This window comes from Opisthorchis viverrini (assembly GCF_000715545.1).
Source record: "Opisthorchis viverrini unplaced genomic scaffold opera_v5_136, whole genome shotgun sequence".
Classification (NCBI taxonomy): Eukaryota; Metazoa; Platyhelminthes; class Trematoda; order Opisthorchiida; family Opisthorchiidae; genus Opisthorchis; species Opisthorchis viverrini.
Window position 1 is genome coordinate 606,467 of NW_008751793.1, and position 24,359 is coordinate 630,825.

Here is a 24,359-nt window from a genome sequence, read left to right on the forward strand (position 1 = left end):
TCAGTTGGCACGATATTCGAGATATCGCAGTATATTTCCATAAGGGAATCTACTAAAAACGCCGCTGATAACTATTCAGAGTTTTCAGCAACCTTGTGAGTAGTTTCCCTCATGAGAGTTCGAATTCTTTTCGCGGTGCTCACGGCTGGTGATAACCAACAAGGACAAAAGAAACTCTCGGCTTTTCAACATTTTACCTCACTTCAGTTTGAACATAAAATCTCAGAAAACGGCGAACTTTGTGGGTAAGAAGACAGCCTCCGCTTTCAAGATTTAAGAGGTAAACCTCCTAATAAGATGCTCCGATTCATGAAGGAATGTCACTATAGCAAGGTTTGATGAAACCTCTTCGACAGCCCAGGTAGGCGCAGTCCCCAAGTTGCCACTAATCTTGAACACAGATTGCACTGAAATTCGCGTAGTACACTCATTTGCACATCGATTTGATTTCAACACGAGACTCAACTGAATCTATCGTTTATGACATTCTTCAAGTAGATGCACTGCAGAACATCACAAACGAGAGATTCAGCTAGAACCCATTCGAGTCTCGTGTTAAAACCAACTTGGTGCAATTTGGGTCCCTGTAGGGCATAAATTTGACGGACTCTCAGGGAATGCGCCCAAATTGGATGGAAGGACTCACCTGAGTCCAAGCCGAACATCTCGTTTATGAGGTACGTATCTGATGACTCCCAAGAAGGGCGAAACCTTTCGTGGACTGCCGGAGAGTTTCCACCAAGACTGTCGGTAGTATTCCTCCATGATATCATCTGGAGGAGTACCTAATACAAATCGGACAATTGTGACATCTGAGTTCCGAACAGTGTTTGACAGTATAGCGAACCAATTCATCCCGAACGACTGAAGCTGTTCGAACTATCGACTGATTTCTCCAACTCACTAGCACTGGTCCGTCGATTCATGGAACCTGCCACCACCGCAACAAGAACGCCGCAGCGGGTGGTACTGGTTTGTTTCACCTAACCCTCCCCCCTCTACAAAGCGCTGTTCAGCCACTCGGTTTAGTGACCCAGCCACGGCACACACAGGTGTTTGTGCTACCGATAATACTCCACACCCCCCTAAATCGGTTCTGTTGGATCCCTCCCCCCACCCCAATGGATCATTTTGACACCCTTGAAAAGTGATTAGACAAGAACGAAGAAGTTGGCTATTGTTGGGGCAAGGTGTTCGGGGAACAGTCCAAAAGCTTGTCCGAAAAAATTCACCGCTTTATTGTAAGTTTAAATTCAGACGGAAAAGCAATCCGAAAATTCGCTTTTGACGAGCACATGAAATCACTGACAAATGTATGTTCAGAATTCTCGCCGGATGGTGTGAATGACTGACAGACCTTTGGGGCAGGGTAGTTAATCACAACGAATCATGAAAAACAGGGGTGGTTTTTGAACGATCAAATTACGGTCGGTGAGAAATTCTGTGCAGAAACCCTATCGGTTTTCATCAGACCGAACTGGGCTGTCCATATATGGATGTACAAAAATGTTTGCAGCAACAATCCTCCTCAATGCATCGAAAGTTTCCGTCGATCTGTCGCCACAGTCGATTTGATTTCTTAAACATTTCGAACCAGTCTACCAACTGACTGCCAACCGATGTCAGTGGCGTCCTCGTTGTCAGCTTTAATCCACATTGTTTGAATGAGTGTTTGGAGGTGTAGGCACCTCGGAATGATGGTAGCAAGTCCCTTCCCTCGTCCACCTTTGTACGGCAGCAGAGCATCGGTGTTGCACACCGATATCATGATGCCGATGATGATCAACCAGTCTGCGGCACGCCATATCTCCGGACCGTTGGACTACATTCTTTCGTCTGGGGTCACCATTTTCCAGAGATGAATAAAGTATTCATCTATATCAATTGAGACCGGATACCTTCTGGCTTGGTTAGCTCCGCTGCCACGTGGCTAAATTTGCTTCCAGGGGGCGAGATGGACCAAGTGGTTAGAGCGCGAATTTACTGACCGGAAGATCCGTGGTTCGAACCCGACCTCTGCCACTCGATTTCCCCTGTCTAGGCTCGGGTGACCTGGCAGTATTCCAGCCCTCGTCTTTCCTTTGGGTGGCATGGCAGCTAGGCACCTAGGGGGTGTTACAGGTGAACGACTATCTATCTATCTCTACTATCTATGTCACCCTTGGCTCCTCACTGCGATATAATCTAAAACAGGTGCAATAGGTGAACGCGATTGAGAACGGAAAGATCACTTGAAAACCTCGTTGGATACGCCGTGGAATGCTTGCGGATTCGTAACAGAAAAGCATAAGCCTTACCCGGGACGGAAAGTCCACACAACGCCTTCAGTAAAGCTATCAAATCCCCCCAGAGACTATGTACTTACTAGTGGTGACACATGGTGGTACAGCACATGGATGCGACCTCACAAGACCTGAGTGGAATATACACAACCCTGACGCAAATGGCGACTGAAGTCTTTTCTTTGGGAACACCGCACTAAAATCTGTGGCATTTTGAGAGCGAATGGCGTATATTTCTTGAAAATCGCAATTGCGAAGTAAATGAGTCAATAAAAGAATTCACGAGAAATATCACTCGGTGCAATAGGTTCAAAACAGGTCGGAAAAAGTGGCGCAATGGAATCACGTGGGTTAAGAGATCGAATAAAAAACAAGGCAGTTAGATCTGCGGAGATGAGTGTTGTAACTGAATTTCTACTGTAGCTTGTGATGAACTATCCAACGGAAGGAATATCCCGTGTTTTTCTTTCAACATACGTTTTCGCCTCCTTCTCATCATCACGACCACAACAACACAAAATGCGATGAAACAGGCAGCTGCTAGACAAATAAGAAGAATCAGAGGCCAACGCAACGCGGGCGCTCCTGATTGGTAAATCAACGTTGCATCTGATTGGCTCTCACCATTTTCTGTTGATGATTGGTTAGTGATCGAAGTGTGGTCGGGTGAATCAAGGCTGCAAAAAAACGATGAGCAGCAATCATACACGTCAATCGCTATGGCTCGAAAAAAGTGCTGAAAGGAAAAAATAGGCGCACCAATGGCTCAAAAATCCAATGAGTGACTGACCGTGTGGTTGTCGTAACGTGTAGTGTGGACTCTGTTGGGGGTTCGGTACTAAATTGTAGGGAACAAAGGGAAAAAGACATGAATACTTCGTCTGAAAGTGTCATCAGTTTAAACGATAATAAAATAATAATAAAATAATAATAATAAAAATCGCATGTAATTCTGTATGCTAGTTTGTTTCGCTTTGCTGTCATTCCCTCTGGTCTGAGTGCGTAACGCAGGTCACGCTACTTCTCCATGCGGCTATTCACATTGTATGCATCTATCAACGCATAGATTCTTTCAGGCACTCCTCATTGGGCTGAAAAAGTCAGACCGTCAGGTGACCAAAGGTGTGGGTCCATGCACGGCACCAGTTGGTAGTAGGCGAAGAGCTGGAGGCAAGACAGTCTGCAGAAATAAGTGGAGCCTTCCTCGCGTGAGCAGAATAGATTGGTGAGGCTCATTAGTTCAGCTGCACAGCTAGAGGCGCAATAAGAATAGAGGCATCGGCAAGACTGACAAAAAGAAAGACCGGAGCTGTGACTCTGTAAGACAGGCCAGGCTCCTGAAAATAACGTTAGGATATCCGAAGCTTACGTGGAACCGCTGATCCCATCCGATTCCTTTTAGGGAGGCCACTGTAACTACAGGACAGGAGAGCCAACTATCGGATGGAAGTTCAAGCGGCGACTCATGACGCCCGGGCGTGACCTAGAAGCGATGTGTTCCGCGTTGTGCTCTCGTTCGACAAGTCTTTCCCACCACTACACTTTCGAAGCCGGAGTTCGAAGTCAGTCGCGAAAGCGTTTGAAACGTGGTATAGAACATCTTTACCCGCAACAGCTGTAGGAATACTGTTTCGGGGAACGCATCTTGCAGCGCCCAACCAATTAAGCCATTCGCTTGATTTAATTACTTTCAACTAATGAAGGGCCAATGCGCCTTCCAGAGCTATCCGCCAAAAGTTGTGGGTTTTTAAAAGTCCGCACTGTGAACTGCGTAACACCGTCCGGCGTTTTGTTGTTCTAATGAGCTTCGTCGTTGGATGACACTTTTGTTGTAGAAGCTGTTTGACTATCTTCAAGAATCATCATCACTGAGTATCCCACGAACCTGTGAGGAGATCCAAACCGAGCCGCTAGACGGTAGTTGAAGTCTAATAGAATCGGCCACGAGCGACTGGTCAGTAGTGCGCCGAACTTGCACTCTGTTGTGGACCACAGTCTCCTCAATGCCTTCTTGTAAGCGTGAACCCCGGTCTGCATAGCCGCCTGGTGCGCTTGACCAAACCAGATAAACTCAACGAACGTGCGAGCCAGTTGCCCTATCGATCACTGTCGCGTACAAGAAGGTCAGAACAAAAGTGATACTAAGAATACAACTCATCTGTCAAAAGCGAGTGAAGAGCAACCAATGAAATCTGTCTCAACGAAAAACGGTTGTTCGATTGGTTGTTATGTAGTCCCGTTACGTTCTGAGCTGGTTCTCCCAGTACACTCAGACATTATCGTTCACGGTACCCGGAAGCAAGCCGATCCAGATAAACAAACTCGCATCGATTGGAAGGGCAAGTCACGATCCGGGGACGGATCACACGTGAAGGCACGAGCCAGCCAGGTTCAAGCACTCATAAAGATGAGAACTTCTCGTTCCATCCCTAAGATTCAAGCTCAACTTCGTGAAAAGCCCCCTGATAAGTTTCCATAAAGGACTGTCTCAAGCTACCGCGCCGTTTGATATACCACAGTCGCTGGAACAGCAAGCCAAGAGCCAACATGGGGACTGCGAAACCATCTGCGAGACATAACATAAAAGCTGCTGATATGATGACAATCGGTCGGCCATGCCCCGTCGAGCCATCTGTCGCATTTTATTCCGTTTGCGAGATTTCGTGATCTCATTCTCGGGCAACTACATATCTAAAGCTAACATACGTACAGTAGGGAGCAAATCAAACAGTGAACTTACGGCCATACGCTAGAACACGCCTATCCTCGGTGACACAATTCATAATCAACGTGTGCTCTGAGAACTACAACACTCATCAAAGCAACGACAGGCAACGCAGTCCTATTCGGGGAGTCGGATAACCTCGTGTGCCACAGGTGTGACATTTCGCTACCTGGCCACCACACCATCCGGAGGATTCATGAGGGCTGAGGCACTCCCATGTTTCCCAAGCCTAGACAGTCGAGATGTCAGGGGTTGGATTGGAGCTACGGACGTACCAGTCAGTGAGCTTGCAGATTAACCGCCGCCATATCTTGAGCTCATACAAAAGAAATATCGGAACCCATTTGGATGCACTCATCCTCCACGGAGACGATACCGGCTCCCCCCCCCCCAAGAAAACGAACAGAGGACCTACAGTGTTTCGCGGAGGCTCACATCCCTTCGCTACACACAAGGACGCAATGAATAGAACGCGAAGTGGGAGATCCCGGAAGTCCTAATGAAACCACCACGTTGGCACTGCTGCAGTATAGTCTTGAGAAAGCTGTAGTCGCCACAAGACCAACGAAGTCTTCCAGCATCAGATCACCGATGGGTATGAAATAGCGCACATACCAAATGGAAGTGTAGTGTAGTAGTGTAACGGTGATACTACTGATGGAGAGGCATGCGAGTAGTACGTTTTCTCGTAAACCCGTTCCGCGCCTCTTGAAAAGTGAGGTCTATTGCGGAATTCGGGCAGTCGCATCTGCTCGCATTTGGGCAACATTCAACGAATATCCAGGAAAGTTCAGGAAGACGCGTTCAAGGAAAGGATGGATATTCAGTTTTTGTAAACAAGATGCAAATGAGAGTTTTGCTTCCCTGTCCGATAGGCTGTAACTGTTCAGTCGGCATTTTCTAATAAATAGCTCCGCAGCGAAGGCCTTCTTCCTTTCAGTGGTAGCATTTCACGGAGCATACGACAGGCAAAGCCGAATCAGCAGAACTAGGGATACCCACCCAGGAACAAACATCTTGCGACAAATCACGAGTACAGTGTCTGCCACTTAAAGGTTATATTTTGTTATATCTTCAAAAAAGACTAAAAAGGTCATAAATGTAAAACATCCCACAAAACCAGTGGATAAAATCGTGCGACTGAATGAATGAATGTTTGTTCACAGACATGAAAGAGGGTTGAAAAAGCAGGGCTAATGGTGCACAGATGGGGAATATGTCCGCTAAAATGCACTGTGTACAATTACACCTTGGATGCAAGTACATTGTCCAGGATAGTTCCCGGTGGAATGAACGCCCCAAGCTTTTCTCCACACAGAAATCGTTGATATGCAGTCGCAATCACGACGATAAGCAAGGCGAAAGTGAGCAGCCCTGAAACAGTCAAACCCGCTGGAACCAGCAGAGACTGGCTCAACAAAGACGAATCTAAACGATGGACTGCACTAGAAGTTGAAATCCATCGCTCCGTATTCATCATACGGGTTTGGTTACTCACTGGATCCGGTCTAGGAAAAACGTATTCGCAAAAGAATGGGGTCATCTTAAGGTGAGAGCTTGAATAAGAACGCTGCACGCTGTGGTTATCACAGGAATGATTACTGGAAAAGAATCAACCGTAAAAAACGCAGAAACTCTTCAAACATCGACTGTGAGACTGACCGTTTTGTCAACGTGGCACCCTGTGGAAGTTCTGTGGTGAACCCGAACGTTCCGCGCCTAGAGTGCAGAATTAAAACAATTAAAACAAATTAAAACAAAACAAAAAAACAATTAAAACAAAACAGTTGCTCGATGAGCCAGTCAACACGTGTGACCGCGTGATGTGGATCCCGTGATTGAAGGATGAGCGGCGCTATATCCTGTCTAAGTGCGAGTTAATCACACTGCTGATCAGCCGCCTGTGACCAAACGGTTAAGTATTCAAACTACTGGCTAGGTCGCGAGCTCGAGACTCTCCGGAGTTTCGTGAGATGCGCGCTGCTGATGATTCCCAATAAGGATGAAACAGCTGTACAGTGCTCCTCGGCTTTTCAACGCAGATCGGCTACACTCACAGGACGAAGTCTCCATAAAAAAACAATGTCACGTGCTCGTGATAAGGTGTTAAATTGGAACTACTTATAACGAATCAGTAGGCAAAACATTAGACGAAATTTGAGATGGTGTGGGGGCAGATACCACGAATCAGGGTGAGTTTGCATGCAGTTTTGTCCCCTAAAAACCATTGCGTCAAAAAACCTGAATATCGCGGGTTTCCGTTGTGTAGCACAATCGTAAAGGCTTGAGAAAGACCAACTTCTTCCAAGGTTGTGCCACGCGCGCTTGAGTATGTCTATATACGTGTCGCTGGTACTTTTAAGTATGGAGAAAGGGACCGGCTCGTCCTAATTGTCACTGCACCTAAAAGTAACCTGATAGTTCACTTGTGCGACAGAGAAGATCTGGAGCGAGAAAAAAGTCCTGTGACTCTAGAAGCTCAACGAAGTTGGGAACCTGTGAACTTACGGTTTAGCGCACAGTTGAGTTCTTGTCTTATGCGCTCGTCCCTAAACTCATTAAGGATACAGAAAGTGGCCTTGGTTACGGAGAGGAAAAGTGCATAATTGCAGTTGCGAGAGAATCCGACATCTCGACTTGAACGTTTCATTATCTGTACAATGAATTGTATTCCACTTCATAGAAAGCAAACAATCTAGGCAGTCGCACACTGACTGAACAGATGAGTTTCACCTAAAGGTCCACGTCCCTACTGACCTGGTAAAAAAACACAAGTATCCCCTATGCAGGTAACCCCAGAAAAGCCACCCTCTAGGATTTGTCTCTGCTAGTTCTTTCTCAGAGGGAACTCACTGTATAGACCTTGATTTAATGTGGAAAATGACAGGCCGGTAGTAGGAATCACGACGGCAGAAGCTGTCGAGTCGTAAAGCACTGTCAACCCAGAAAATAGCTCTGAGGGAACAAACGGCTCAGCCGGAAGACGTGGTGATCGGGGAGCCGATAAGCCAAAGTCTGGGCGTCAGCCAATCACAGAACTGGCCAACCAACATGACCGGTCATCTGAACGGTCAATCACAATCAAAAGTTAGCCCTTGGCCGACGAGGGGTATATAAACAACATAGTACTACTCAACCGCTTCACAGCGACCCAACGCTGACCTGCAATACACGGGTAATGTCCAACCAGACTGCCAAGCCAAGCGGACAGAACAGCAGGCAGCCATTGCAATTTTGTAATCGTCTTGTAAGGAAAGTCAATCCATGCCGACTAAACCGCTCGGGCACGAGCGTCTGATCAGCACTGCGACTAACTTGAACATGTACAAGATATGGTGCCACTCAATGCTAAATCACGGGGCTCGCATCACGTGGTTAAGTATTCCCTTGCTCCTTGAATGATGATTTCTCAGACGGAAGGTTTGGTGGCTGTCGGACTCAAATGAGGCCATAAAAACCGGATAGTCTGGCAAAGAAAACAAGAGCTATCGTTAGAACCTCACTATCACCGGTCCGTATTTCAAGACATTTCGATAGACGGTCCTATGTGTGCATGCTGTGCGCGGCTATGGTTAAACCGATCGAACGGATTACTCAGTTAACTTCCATCAATTTAACAGCGGTGCTCTTTACAGCATCAACAGCATATGGTATTGGTGTTTCCTTTTCAAGAACAGATCAGGGATTCGGGCATCCAGATCCGTTTCTGGAGGGTTTGTCCTCTCAATGCGAGCGGGAAAAATCCCGTATATCTCGGGTTGACTTTATGGGAGAGGCGAATACTGCGGTACCGCGACCGTCCACTGAGGGTCATTTAAACATGTGGTGAATAGCTACAATTTTTAAAGTACAGGCTGGCGAGACAACACTTAGAGAACATCACAGCTTGAATAGGTAAGACTACGAACCACTGGATGAGAAACTCGATGGTTAACCTCTCAGCTATGTCCAGCTCAAGGCTGAATACACCTCAATCGGAACCTTTATACGAATAAATGACCAGTTCACAAGCAGCGCCGAGGCTTGACATCCAATTCCGTCGTATTCGTTGCATTTTTGGGTTTTTTGCGGGATAGGTATTTGGCTCATAGTCACACCACTCTCGTTTGAACGGTCGTTCTCCTGTTCTGGCGTAATCATTCCGGTGAGTCCACATCAGAGGGATGCAACACTGGACTCGAGTTTCGCTCTCGTTAGAGCTCATCAGCAGTGCATATTCAATGGACGTGCCGGGATTTGAACCCCGGACATCTGACATGCCAGCCGAGCGTGTAACCGCTACGCCACAAACGCACGTTGGACTCATCTGGATTTTCACGTCCGAACAGGCGAACGGGTTCATACTTGGGCGATGTGATTGGTGCGGCCGACTCGAATGACGATCGATTGACCCGCCAGTCAGGACTTCCGTTGCATTCAGCTATCGTGAAACAAGTCCCAAAGACGACTCCCTAACCCGTTCGCGGAAAGATGGAGGTTCTACTTCGCTTGGCCCTAAGCAAAAGCATGTAATGAGTCCTCACTGGACAAGCATTCTAGTCTCTCATTGACACGACAACCATGGCCGTTGGCAGTTGATAACATTTACGCACATCTGTGGATCGTTCAAAGGAACGTAACCGACGAAACTTACCAGACCTCGTGACTGGATGACGTGTGAAAAGTGATTCGTTGCACTCGTAGGCCGATGGGTGGCAATGTCTTGTTCGCACGTGACCAACGCTCCCTTACCAATGTCATCGAGTCAAGGCCAGTGTATTGCTGATGCATCCGCTCTCCGTAGAAATAGCGCAACAGGGTTCGTCTGAGACATCGATTTTGAGACTTGGTCAAACTGTGACGCCAAACGTCAAGTGTAGCTTCACAAGATACTGCGGATGCATGGCATGCGGATCGAAAGAAACCGGCAGGCTGTGACCTATCGTTGACCGGCCATGGACCCGAATCGGACCTTCGATCCAAATAAACCGTCCGTACCTGAAAAGTGCACGGTAAAGGTCAATTTACCTCACTGACCAATTAGACGGCGGGAAGGAAATTCTAAACGCTCCAACGTTAACTTTTGGACTGAAAAACTTCCTCAATAGGAAATGTGAATGCATGTGTTGCAAGGTGGAGAACTTACCGGAGAAGTCGCGTTACTAACTGGAGGGTTTATTGGGGGGAGGGGGATGCACACAGAGTTTTTCTCAGAGCTGTTTTCATCCCAATCCGATCCTTTTCCCAAATGGATGGACTATCGTTACTATCACTACTTGTCACCTTTCAAACAACGCGGGACACAAACACTTGTGACAAGTTCAAGGCCAAAAGCGTACACCTGATTAGGTAACAGTCAGACCACAAAACTCCTGTTTATTCTTCGCCTATGACATCCATTCGCTGTGGTTTTCGCGCAACCTGACGTGTTGTCGGATGTTCTCAGTGTGCGGGAGAGAAACCGAGTCAAACTTTTCATAAGGAGAATTGGGTTCGAACTGTTCGAACCTCGGGTTCCACATCATCTGATCGAGAAGAACGTGTCAACTGGTTCAGCTGTAACACCCTTTCGGTGCCTACCTACCAGGCTGGGATACTGCCAAGCCTAAACGGGAACAGTCGAGATGCTGGGGTTGGGTTCGAACCACAGACCTTCCGATCAATAGGTTGGCTCCTTGACCAATGACCAACCAAGACGGGAGCAGCTGCAAATGAGCCTAATTCGTAAGGCCGTCTGTCATGTTGATGAGTGGCATAAACCACGAGAAAATAACCACGAAAAAAAAATAAACAAGTACATTACAAAGATATACATGTATCGCGATATTTCGAATGTCGTAGCGATTGAAACATGAGGCGGCCTGGTGAAGCACATTCAGTTGCCTTAGAACATCACAAACGAGAGATTCAGCTGGGTCCCAAATGAGTCTTTCAAAAAACCAAATTAGTTTGCAAATGAGTGTATATTCGCTAATGTCGTGCAATTTGGTTTCAAGTAGAACACAAGGTTGACGGAAACCCGGGGACTGCGCCTACCTGATGAGCCCCAAGAAGGGCGAAACCGGTCGTGGGCTGTTGACGGATTTTCAGCAACCTTATGAGTAGTACATTACAAAGATATACATGTATCGCGATATTTCAAATACCATAGAGACTGAAACATGAGGCGGCCTGATGCAGCACATTCAGTCGCCTGAGAACATCAATAACGAGAGATCCAGCTGGGTTCCAGGTGAGTTTCTCGAAAAACTAAATTAGTTTGCAGATGAGTGTATGTTCGCTAAGCAGTGAAGAAATTCTAGAAAGTTATATCGTATAATTAAGCCAAAATGCTGAGCTGCCAAACTCGGCGAACAGATCAACAGCCATCTGATCGATTACCAGCTGTTTACTCCTGAGACCAATAGTGCATGTCTCGGTGAACTCTTGTCCAAAAGTTGGTAGAATGTACCGATTCGATCCAGACGGCGCGAACACTCGATTGGCTCAGGGCTTTACGTATTAGCCATCCTCGATAGATTTTCGCCATTTGGGTGAACTCAAAGTGAGTGAAGGACAGGAAGTTTTACGCAGTTGGTGCGGTTGTGCTGTTCACAGCTCCACAAATCGCCGAGTGCCACCGCGTGTGCGGACAAGCGACCGCTTTGTCAGTCGCACCAGCTGCCAGTCGGTCATATCTTGAATCGATAGGGCTAAGGAAAAAATGGATCGTACCACCATCTGCGCAGACAGCACAAAGTACTCTGAAAAGATTGACAGTAGCAATGCGTACAAAAACACATGTTTTTCACCACCAACGACTAATCAGTCAGTCCATTGGGACTGATATCCACAACAGCAGTTTTCTTTTCAGAAGCGGAGTACTGACAAACTGAGCTCGCTCGGAATTACCATCAAAGTGATTTGAGAACAAACAAACTAATTGGTTCAAAGGCTTACATGTCCAGAACCCGCGACGGCTTTCTCTGTCAGAAGATAGTCATCACCGGGAACAACGCTCATGTTGGAAGACAGAACAACCTCCAACCCGAATTGTCCATGGGCGTACTCAGTCGTGAAGTTATCCAGTGTGACCTCCAAATCCAGCGACTTGAGATCATCCCGCAGAAGCACCTGAAAACGCAAAGATCGGAGGCAGCGGACTTAGAATTCCGTGTACAAAAATCATACAGGGAAGGACAACAAGGCGGAGACGATACCAAGGCGTGCCCATTCGTGCAAAGGCGACGCAAAGCAGTCACCTAAGCAACGCGGTTATCATCACCCAGACAAAACTTCGAATGAGGTGCCGTTAAGGACCACTATGTTTGTTGCAGTTTTTCAGAGACCACTTTAAGTAATTTGGAAAGAATGGGACAGTGCAAAACCCGGAAGTTGACAGGATGGCACAGCCCGTAAAAAACAAAGACAACAGAGAACAACCACGCAAACACGGCGTACCAACGAAGCACAATGCTTACAACACTTCTGTTTATGTGTTCGTGACTTTTTCGAAGGGATCGAACATCGAGCGGAACAGACAAATGCGGTGCCCTGATTGGTGAATTTACAGGCCAATCAGAGTTTAGCGTCACGAAGGTTCTAGAACGTGCTTGTGAACTCTTCGATAACCCTGCACATAAAGATGTAGCAATCTTCACGACATAATCGAGGACTGTCTCAAGGTACCCTGCCCTTTGATGAACCACACTTGGCGGACAGAACATCAAATCAAGGATTAACATCGAGACTGTGAACCACAACAAAGTGCCAAACGGCGATGAAGGTTCACTCAGAGATCCATTCGTAACACGATCGATTTTCAAGACGTTCTCAGATATCCGAAAACAGCAGACACACAAAACTGGCAAATTCCTGAGAGCAACAGCTCTCTTTCGAAATTGTTTTCATGTCACAAAGACTGCACACATCGCCACCCGTCTGGCCCCCACCCCGGGTCAGTCTGCTCAAAAGAATGTAGAATGGTTTGGATAGTTCATCGCCTCTCCAACAATCACTGACCGGCATATGCGGGCCTCGCTCGATTCCTACACTGGAACCGTGTTGACCAGATACCTATCTACCACACTCATCAGCAGCAACGCGCGCAACTTCTCTGGTTCACTCAGCATGAAGACTAAATTCCAGCATGATTAGTGCCACTCGAAGACGGATTAGACCGCATGAAAGCACCTAAAATTAGTGTGTTGGTTGGTTTGTCGAGAAGACTAGATGATGCAGGTTGGTGACCCCGGCAGGAAAACGCAACTACCACGAAATGTCAGAAAATCGAGTCGTAAATAGAATGACAGGCTGCCAGGCGTTACCCCTCTTACTACTGTACTATGAAAGAATAGTGGTGCGCTTCCGTTTTTCATCCACGAAGTGACAGATCGTTTCGAAGACGCACAATTCGACAAAGCCCCGACAATCGCGTCACCCATCTCTGGTATGATCGTGTACCAAGAGGAAGCTAATCTATCCTCATTGTGACACTTTATTTCTGCTGAGTGTTTGTTGTGTCTTGCTGAACGGTATTGCGACTCTGTATCGATCCCTTGGATTCCTGCTCCGCCTACTGTGGAATCCCAAAAGGCACGGTAACTCTGAACAACCCCTTATGGAGACAAAAGGAAATCACTACACCGTATCTATGGTGTTATCACAGGGTGTTCCACAAGGTCGTGCTAGAGTCACCGTGCGGGGGCGAGAAGCGTCGAGTCAAAGGTGCTCGATCCGGATTGGTTGGCATTCTGACCAATCAGAGCATGCTTTCGATTGGTCCGTATCCTGCACGTGACACATCCGTCCAAATGGTGTGATGTCCGGTAATTAGGGACGGCTGGCTTCCGTACAGTTTTAAAGAAGTCGTACTAAGGAGAGGAAGATAACCGTTTGATTCGTTGACCCCTTGGGCGACCAACCCATTGTTCTTGTATGCACCATCGTTAAAAGTCAGGCACCCGAAATCACATTTTATGATCCGGGCAGGGCGGATGAAAGCTGACTCGTTGCCGGATGCCGAAGGCCTCGTTTTTTGCTTCGCATGCCTTTTCGAGGATAAATATTGCTCCACATTATTGAGGGGGGTGCGTGCAAAGCCGATGATGACGGCGACTCACTACCATTTTTACCTTCCCCGTAAATGCGCGTTCGGGAACGAATCTGCAGAAATATCCACAGTATTCTATGTATACTAGGGTTATTGAGGAGGAACAAATGGCTACATGAGTATTTCACAACCAACTGGGGACTACGGAAAACGATACGATCGATAACGAATTGGGCTCACCTTGATCTGTACGGAACCATTGTGGGCATGAGAGGCCAAAGAAGCCTGGTAAATGGCCGAAATCCGCTTGCTATTCCCCACTGGGCTTTTCGTAAGACGCCAAGTGCCTTTGTCGAAATAATGTGGACGGAACGAACCTGGAGACCGGTCAAAACTGGGCGAAGATCGCAAGCCGTCTTTGGTTGTTAAATTGAAATCCACAAACTGGATAAGATAATTCAAAATAGGTGAGGATAGGGGCCAATCAGATACATGTATGAGATGCCCATCAAGTAAATCGGTATGTTGATTATGACTGACAAGTAGCACCCCACGGAATGGCCTCCTAGAGATGCTGTATAATGCACAGCCTAAAGAAGCACATCTACGACAGGTTCTCCAAGCGGCTTTTCAGAAGGGGGGCATTGAAGGAGTTGAGCTAACACATGTTCAGGTCACAACCGCTTACATATGAAGCTGACGGGTGGCATGGAAGATGAGCGTCTCCGTTGCGAATCCAGGTGGAACAGGTGCTAGGAAAAAGGGTGCACTATTCGCTGACTGAGCGAAGGTCATCCACCAGAACACCAAGCTCCCTGCTGTGGGGGCATCACAATGCATCACAATGTAAAGGCCACACAGAGAAACCAACGAGATCACTCAGTTATCCCAAAGGTCAACAACCTGTTGCCGTTAGACCGGAGGGAGGAGCAACAGCCCTCACTCTAGGGTCCCCGGAAATACTTTGAGTTCTATCGACGGGCTTGCTCTGAACTTCAACGCAGCTCCAGAAATGGCTAGCAAATGACACGTTTTCCGCTCTATACATGAAAAAAGAGTTGGGAAGGGTACTCTGTCCGACTGTCACCAGAAAATCCGAGAAAAAGTGGAAAACGACAAGGTAGTCCGTTCTAGTGTACTTTTGCTCGTCACACAGATGGCCACGAGCGCCAGTCCCCCTGAGTTCTTAGATCACAGATTCCCAAAAGACAACTCACAACATAGCGACTTGTTAGTAGTGTGAGGAAATTCAGGGACGGACATTTCGTCCTGTCACCTGAGAAGGCAGTCAATACACACGTGACCAGGTGATGTGGACTCCATGGCTGAAGGACGAACGAAGGTAGTTGGTTCGACGTAACCCCACTGGAGATGCACAACGCTGATGATGCCAAATAAGGATGAAACAGCTGTACAATGCTTTTCGGCTTCAATCGTAGGTCAAAATCTTCATCGACAGGTGTGAATTAAGTCCGATGAGGGGGACAGGAGGTGATCGAGCAACAATGTGATCCAAGGATGACCACTTACTTGCGTCATGCATCGTTGGTTTCACTGAGATAAAGATAATGGTTCACGTGTAACACCCTTGAGTGGCCTGACTGCCACGCCACCTAATGAAAGCTGGGATACTGCCAGGTTGCCCAAGCCTAGACAGGGGAAGTCGAGAGGCAGAGGTCGGGTTCGAACCCCGGACCTCCGGGTCAGTAAGTATGCGCTCCGACCAGTGAGCCGTCCAATCAACGGTCTATACGGAGCTTGCCCGTTTTTACACTTATTTGGAATCCCTCACGGATGCACTTGAAATCACCCATGTAGGGAGAATTTCGCGGACTACTTGAGGACAACACACTTCCAAGATGCTTCGGGTTCAAAATAAGGGGAGTGCACTCAACAAAGGACAACGCTGCAAGTCAAAAGCGAGTTTAGATTGGATTTTGGGAGAGTTGACAGGAGACCCAACTGAACCCCGGCTTAGGCTATTATTCATAAAACTGCTGCATGAAGGCTTGTTTCACCCGAAAGGTCGCAGCCTTGTCCCCATAAGACACTACTTATAGGGTCACTGAGAACTCTTCAATATCCCACCACCGTTTTCAACTTCCTTGTGTCCAGGTTGAAGGGATGCCCACAAGCGCCATGAGAACCATATGTTTTACAGTCCGGCTTACGGTGACTTTCAGAGCCGATGGATGGATGGGAAACGCTGAAAATAATACGCACACAAAATAAAACCACGAGACTTACACTGAGGAACGCCAAACCATAGGACTGCGTTACTTGCTCCAGATGGATGGCTTGTTCCACCTTCGAAGCGCTTGAAGCCAGAGAATTCCAATTGATCGACACCTGCGCGGTCGGACTGGACGAGTGCAAGGCAAGTAGCGATGGTGTCACGTTCCCAGTCGCCAATAGCAGAAAGTGCACAGAACTATTGTGGTCCCAGGAACGAATGTACACGACGTCCGGTCTGTCACTCAACCGGGAACATTCAGCTTCACAACCCGGGTTGGCGACTACTCTCACTTGCTAGGATCATGACGGTTTAAGGGAAATGATGCCAAAACTCACCGAACTTCCTATGTTTGTCGCGCAGAAGCAAAGTGAAAATGCGAGAAAAACAAGGGAATTCATTCCCCAAGGTTAGGAATGCGAGTTGCCCTGGAAGAGATTGAAAATAAGTGCACAGATAAACGAAACCCAACTGCGGTGACATTATTCTTCGTTGACCAGAAAGAAACAAAGTGCGAAGTGGACAGTCTACGTTGGGGTGAACAGGTATCACGGACATGAATAAAAAGTACGTTGGCGAAGGCCGTCCAAGAAGGTCCTCGAGTCGTTAGAGCAGTGGTCGATATCGCCCCTGAAAGCAGTCTGGATCGAGGGAACCGATATCCGCTACGGCTTCGATACCACTTGAATCAACTCAACTGTATCGTTTGCTGGAAATACCCTTCCTTACGTACGTGTGCGGATTAAGACGCCACTTAACGACGCTGCCTATCATTTTATCTCTAAAGCTGCAACTGCCGGATATCATCAGCACCGCATCACCACCGGCACGACTGAGAGAGCAGCTCACCTGCAGCACGTACCCACGCACCTCAGAGAATGGCACACCTAACACGTCAGAGCCGAAACGCACCGTCGATTAGTCAAACGGGACACAATGATTGGGTGTCCAGTTAGTAGGCCAAGGCCGTTTAGGCTAAGCCGTCTGCAATCCCATTGGTTCACTGGCAGCGTGGCCATGTATGGATACGTCAGCTCGACGGCTCGGAATGCTGAGACGAGCAACTGCAGCCTTTTCCCATTGGATGTGACGAGATGGCAACATGTCCGGGATCACGTGCGCACACGGTCGCTGTAGGTGGGCCGGCTTCGCTCATCCTAAGGCGGCTTGCGGGTTACCCACCCAGGTCTACGAGATCGGCCATGGTTGCTTGGGCGTTCGAACCCGAGACTGAGTTTTTTCGTCAAAGTTGGGAGATAGGTTCGGACCATATACCGTAGCACATGACATAAAGAGCGTTCCAAACAGAAAAATGCCAGCGATCAGTACTTTATGTTTGGGATCGGTGCAGAGTACTTTTACACCGCACAATAGTTATTGCATTCAAGCCTTGAGTCGGTTCCATGGGTAAGGGCTTGTGAGATGGGCACGTCAGAGGGAACCTCCGTCTGGACAACGACATGGTATGACATATGGAGGGACCTGACTGAGACTTTGGGCATATGTACCGCGCAAGACATCAGGGTTACCCAAACCATCTGCCGGCCAATTCCATTAGATATCTGACTACTGGTGAGTAGTCAGGTTGTGTATCTGAATAGTCATTAAGGCACTGATTCGTGGGCTGTGGAGTGGTTGGTTGCCTTCGCAGCCCGAAAACCTCCACTACGGGCGGATTTTTGTCTCTTGGTAGGTAGGCCAAACTCAAGAAAACAAGTCCTAATACCACCGAGATTTTGGACATTTATCCACATCGCGGTTTCTGTAATGCCAGGCAAGCACTAACTTGATGATGATGATGATAACTTGGATCGAATCCCATCAGATTAAATGAACACTATGGAAACACTAACGGCAACTGAAGTCAATCAGTAGCGGTAGACGGACGACACGACTACTTGGGGAGCGTTCTACGACGCGAAATGTGCTCCTCTGCATGGGATTTGCAATAAATTCCGGGAACCATTCGGGTAAAAGGATGCCGTCTTTTTTCGCTGATTCTCCTTCAGGAGAGATAAGCTCGTTGGGTAGATTACATCGGGCTGTTTCTTTCAGATGGACTCTACATTCGTACCTGAGAAATGCAACTAAAATGTGTGATCGAGTCCCGAACAGAGCAGTCACACCGATGCTTTTGTCCGTATTGGGACTCATCAGATGGGCGTAGATGGATCGGCTGAGAAACCATCAGGTCCTCTGCGAGAAAAAAGATCTCGGTCGTGCATCAGTAGTCGGACGACGGTTCCAAAATGTGAACAACCTTGTCTCTCGCACTGGACATTGCTTTTGTGATCTCCTTCCAATCAATAAAAGATGCATATGAGGCGGCCTGTATGCAGCACATTTGGTTGTAGAATATCATGAACGAGATTCACTTGAGTCTCTCGTGAAAACCAAATTGATTTGCAAACTAGTGTATTTCTCGAAAACAGTGCAATTTGGGTTCAAGTAGATCGTAAGGTTGACGGAAACTCAGGGACTGCGCCTACTTGATGAGCCCCAAGAAGGGCGGAACCTGTCGTGGGCTGTCGAAGAGATTTCAGAAACCCTGTGAGTAGTTTCCTTTATGAAAATATACTGCGATATATCGAATGCCGCGCCAACTGAATTATGAGGCGGCCTGTGTGCAGCACACTCAGTTGTAGAATATCATTAACGACAGGTTCAGTTGAGTCTCTCGTAAAAACCAAATTGATTTGTAAATGAGTGTATTACTTCTCTTACACACATCGGATACCAAGTGAACAGTTGTTGATTAATGGTAGGAAGGAAAACGCCATGGGGACAGCTCACTACACCGATAACAGAGAGTAGAAGAGGGGTAGGAAGTTAGATAGAAAAACTGCTATTCTTATGCTGGGACGAAGTCATTAGCATCGTCAACACCAACAGAGACAGTAACATTTGCGCCGACATGCATGCTTCGCTACCGCGCAACCACAAGTTGAGTTGATTACGGTTAAAGACTTGATCGTAAGAAGAGGAGTGGATGGACGAAGGATGGACCTTGTGTGCTTGTCTATCGCAAGCATTCCCAGGTACATACACCTCTCTCAGCGCCAATCAGACAATATGGAAAGAAACTGATAGCGCGAACACCAGTTTTTGCCATGTTTCCAGCTAGGCGCAGGAGGTCGGTCACGGGGACCACATCCTGGAAGGCGAACCGCACCAAGAACACCCTAAAACCTTTGTATTCGCTTCACCAGTGTTGTGCCAAATCATACATTGTCAACCTCGTGGTTTCCGCCATTCTGAAGGAGGCACGGAGAGCAACACTCGTCTCGATAGACGCTGTTTTGGCATACGTTGTACATGGCCGAACCACCGCAGTGCTAGCCAAATACCCGTATTCCAATTACCTCGTAACAAATTCGTTGACGTCATGCGACACCAGCAGCGCTTCTGAGACATCGGCGACGCCTCAAACCACTAATCCGCAGAGGTCATGTCCCGCAACCATACAGCAATATAGCCCTGACGGAATCCCGGTGCACACGATCATTCAGACCGAATGATGTGCCGTTTGGACACCAAGAGTGAGCGTGATTTGGACCTTTAAACTTCGTTCAACGACTTCGTCAAAACTGATGAGATATGTGAGAGTCTTTAAAGCATTTTGGATCAGTCATTCCAAGAGGCTTCACGTTCTGTAGCGTGACTTTGAACTTCGTAAGTGCAAAGCTTGTTGCAGGAGATGTTATCACGTTGATAAGTTTATTCAACAGAGCCTTACTTATTTTACTCACTCAGAATCGGAAGAAAAGAGCGCGGAACTGACAGTCTGAGTGTAATTAAGCCTATGTTAGGGTGTCCAACGGGAAGTCCTCATATGACGATGATGCCCTTGCACGCACTGCCGCAACAACCTGGAGTTGGAAATGATCCACCGATGCGCATCATTTCGCTGCTAACGGATGCATTCACGCAATCGCTCAGGCTGCTAGCATACCGGAGTAAGTCACGTGAACTTGCGGTGGGTAACTCTTCGTCTATATATAAGGGTCGTACAACTTTTAAAACATCGCTTCTGACAACACACTTTCAAGACAAATCAATGAGAGAACCACCTTGCCTGCTCCCTGTTGATTCAGGTGACACAAATTTTGTTATTCAATGTAATCCCAGAAATGGTTTTTCACTAGGATTTATGACATTGATGCGTATTAGTCGGGTGCAACGTCAAGCCGTTGCGGTCATGAATATTGCGGACGTGATCTTGGATACGTTCGAGGGTTGAAATAACGCACAACGTCAAGGTTGTAATAAGCATTTGATGTCATGGAGTTGGAATAAGAAGAACCGTAAAATAAATCATAAACAGAGTAAATTTACAGACGCAATACACTACTCACAAGGTCGCTGAAACTCTTCGACAGCCCACGGTCGATTTCCAGCTCCCCGTTTGGGTTCATCAGGTAGGCGCATTGCCTGAGTTTCGGTCAACCTTGTGTTCTCATTCAACCCAAATTGCCAAATCGCGACTGGAACCCACCATTAACGAGAGATTCAGCTGAGTTCCGTCAAAACCAAGTTGATATACGGTTGAACGAAGAGGATCGGTGCTGACCAGAGTATCGGACCAGATCACCACAAGACACGTGCATTGACGTAGTCAATAACACACTCACTGTGAAGACCGCATGGTCACCACAGAAACCAAAACCAGGCCGCGAATATCAAAGACCGACGCCCGTATCTACCGTGACGTCAGCAAGGTGTCGGTGGGATTGTCCAGTGAGTGAGTTACTGAAAACATTCGCTCGTACAATGAAAGTCAGGGGTGTTCACAAGTTGGTACAGGTATGAAATTTACGGTGAGAGTTACCGTAGAAGTAAAATATATCGAGCAAACTCTCACAGAACTGTCCACTATTCTGGTTCCGTTCAGTTTGGTCCTGGGCGACATTCTCAAGCGTATAAGGAATAGCGTAACGGAAACGACAGTTCCAGGTGAACCTTCGGAAAACTGGAATATGCGGACAACACAGTGGAGGACGTTCAAACGTTAACCGCTTTTGATCATCGATGCTTATTAGGTATTGAACCGTTTCTTGTGGGAACTGTGAAAAAGTTGGTCGTCAAGAGTTTGGTACCTCCAAGTGCTTTCCTGGATGGACGTTCATCGGTCACGTCCAGAGAACGCTTCACATATTGTCCGCTTCGAGCAACTCCGCTAGAGTTCGTTGGATCGGACTGGAAACCCATAAGCGAAGGTCGGCAGGAGATTTGGCCAAAACATGTGACAAAAGGCGCCTGCTGCGCGCGACGTCCTACTCCTTGTGACCCCTAGCCAAGTCAGCTTCCCAATGCCTTGTGCGTCGAAAGTTAAATTCTTCAGATGAGGTAAAAAAAATTCACCTGCCTGCATGTGACGCGGACTGTAAAGAGAGAGAAGACACAGAATATGAAGCGTGCGCGGATCGGAATGAAGGAGATAGGCTCGAAAGGCAAACTGCTGTCGTTGTGAAAGAACCCAAAAACGCCACAGGATAGACTTAGCTGCATTTTTGTGAAAGAACAGAAAAAACGCCACAGGATAGACTTAGCTGCATCCAGTGAGACATAGCTGACTGATCAAAGAAACCTCAGTTCAGTTTTTAAGCTCACAAACCGTGCACCAAAGTGCAATCGAGGAAATCTGGGGGAGCCGAGATCTGATTATATCTTGTCGACCAACTCCAAGTTTCAGATGATACGATTGACAGAATAATGGCTGAACTAAACCGCACCAATTCAGAAGTGCCCCAGATATCTGGGACAGGTTCTCCCACATTCATCTGCACCTGTGCCCTCATAGTGCTACATTCGAAACAAATCCTGTGATCAGCTGACCAATCTTGGTCAGATCAGATTCCATCTTCTTGTAGAACGATGTGAATGTTCAGGTTACGAAAGAGGAGACTGAAACAGACCCTTTGGAATGTAATCAATGAACGATAAGCGTGGATGTATGCTGTGCAATAGTTGAACTTCCAAAGAACAGAGACAGCGTGTGTGCAGGTAGCTCATTGAAGAAGTGGTCACGGACATCTAATCGAATACATCACTGTGTGGCAACGAGACCTCTGTAATGTGTTGATCGCAAAAGTGATGCGTGGAGAGCTGCAGTATGAATGACTCTCTAGCGCGTACCAAAATACGCGGCCATATCCGGGCTGGGTGTAAGAATACTGAAGAACTGTATCGTAATTTCGCGAAGCTCCAAAGCTACCAACTCCTAAGTATACCCGAAAGTCATTGGTTCCAATAACGAACACGTATTCCGGCAGCTTCGGTCGATACCGCTGCTACGCCGGTGTGCAATTGGCCGACTGACAAACCTGAGATCCTTCTTTTGAAGCTTGCTAAGAACACAAGCGATGAGACTTCCCAAAGATTGAAGAAATCCATGCCGGAAGGACGGTGCCGGAACAACAATAGAAGAGGGTAGGAGTACAATTCGAAACCCGCGGAATACACACCGAATTGTACGTGGAAAGGCTGGTTGGAAGTGAGCAATCTGCATCTGCCCTCCATTACAAATCTCCACCTGGCCTTCTTGGACGTTCGTTTCACAGCATCACCATGTCTGGTGGGTTGACGCTCAAGGCAAGAGCGGTTTGTACCGAGTTTTGACATAACCCATTGGAAAAATGTGGCCGCATTGCTATGAGAATCTAATAACGGATACACTGAGAACACGGTGCACTCTGGTAGCGAAACAAGTTGTGTTTATGCGAATAAAAAAAAAACAGGCAGCGGGGAGAAAAGTGTGCAAACCTGAGTTTGGTGTCTGAAGGACCAGGTGAAACACACACACCACCATCTACAAACAGCCGAAAAACAGCATTACTTGTAGCTCGTTTTGCTACCTGCTCAGAGGTCTGCAGGAGAGTAAAAAAAGTTCAGCGAGTGACTGTATCAGTCCGGGTTCAAAGTACAGTACAGTGTGTGTGGTCGGACACTACGACTGATCACAGAGAGATAACCAGCAACCGCTAACTTCCAAAGTAGTTCTTCGATTCGCGCACACCTCGATTTCTACCCAAAGTAACGATTACCTGGGTTGTCATTATGGCTATCCAATGAAAAATGATGCAACTGGACTTTAAATATCAACTATAAATGCCTTCCCAGTCCGACTCCACTGCTGAACTATGCAGTCTCGGCCACCAGGCAGTATCTTCCCCTTAGCTATTAGTTCTCCCGCCGTGTGAATTTTCATACCGGGGTCTAAGGCCCACGACGCCCCACGAACCACGCGTTCTTCCGTCTCCCTAAGATACTCGGACTACGCCTGATCGCACTTTCCAATCCCAGTGTGTCCAAACAGCTGCTTATTCTGACGTCGAATGCTCTAACTGCGTCTTTTTCCCATACCCCTGAGAGTGTTGCCTCTCGAAAGGTTCATCGGTATCTGCCTGGAGATTTACAAAAGACCTCATCGACAGTATTTCACATTTCTCGGAACCCCAGAGAACCTTTTTTCTCCCTTTAAGTTGGTTGGACTTACCCGTTTCGGTGGGGTTGCACGAATGAGCGTGGGCTCGGTAACTTCTCTCCACCAAACCGTTCGATCACGGGTCTGTCCGTGACTCCCACAAGGCCAAAATCGATACAGCGAAACACAAATTCGGCAATCGTTAAGCTGCTCACCTACCAATTCCGCCTCTTCAATCGCCCAGAAGCTATCCAGAGCAATCAGTACAGCGCATTGCGCTTCATTTCTCATGGTTTCTGATATCTGTATGGTCCTTAAATCCTCTGGAAACTCAACTTATCTTCATCCTCCACCGTCATTTTGATTTTGCGATTCGTACGTTCATCACTTTTTTCACTCGATAGTTCGAAGCCTTTAGGTGCGGCTGGTGTTCGGGGAATGTTTTCAACACAGATTACGCCTTGTTCTTTCGCCAACGTTGTCATTCGCGAGTGGTCTTTTTTCTAAGGTTCTTTCCAGTCTTCATGCTTGTACTAACGATACCCCTTGACTTGGCAGGGGAGTATGAAGGAGATCACGAAACGCTTGGGTACTGTCGGTGCTACTCGCCTTCCAGGATCCTCACTATGCCTGGATGGAGACACTACAAGGTATGGCTGCCAACCGGTGTCAGTGGCGTTCTTGTT

At 47.4% G+C, this 24,359-nt stretch overlaps 2 protein-coding genes across 2 annotated transcripts in view; both read right to left on the reverse strand.

The window, feature by feature from the left end:
* Positions 1–5,776, reverse strand: part of T265_06553 (hypothetical protein) — a gene marked incomplete at both ends in the record, with an annotated part of 14,954 nt that extends 9,178 nt beyond the window's left edge. The window contains 2 exons of the mRNA XM_009171849.1: positions 647–785; positions 5,623–5,776. Of these exons, the coding sequence (XP_009170113.1) occupies positions 647–785; positions 5,623–5,776 (293 nt within the window). The remainder of the gene's footprint in view (positions 1–646; positions 786–5,622) is intronic.
* A 279-nt stretch (positions 5,777–6,055) lies between these two features.
* T265_06554 (hypothetical protein) lies at positions 6,056–23,964 on the reverse strand (the record flags this gene model as incomplete). The annotated part of the gene is made up of 7 exons (XM_009171850.1): positions 6,056–6,515; positions 6,670–6,726; positions 9,641–9,984; positions 11,926–12,099; positions 14,258–14,461; positions 16,265–16,546; positions 23,746–23,964. The coding sequence occupies 7 exons, from the start codon at positions 23,962–23,964 to the stop codon at positions 6,251–6,253; spliced, it is 1,545 nt and encodes a 514-aa protein (XP_009170114.1).
* Between the last annotated feature and the right edge of the window lie 395 nt (positions 23,965–24,359).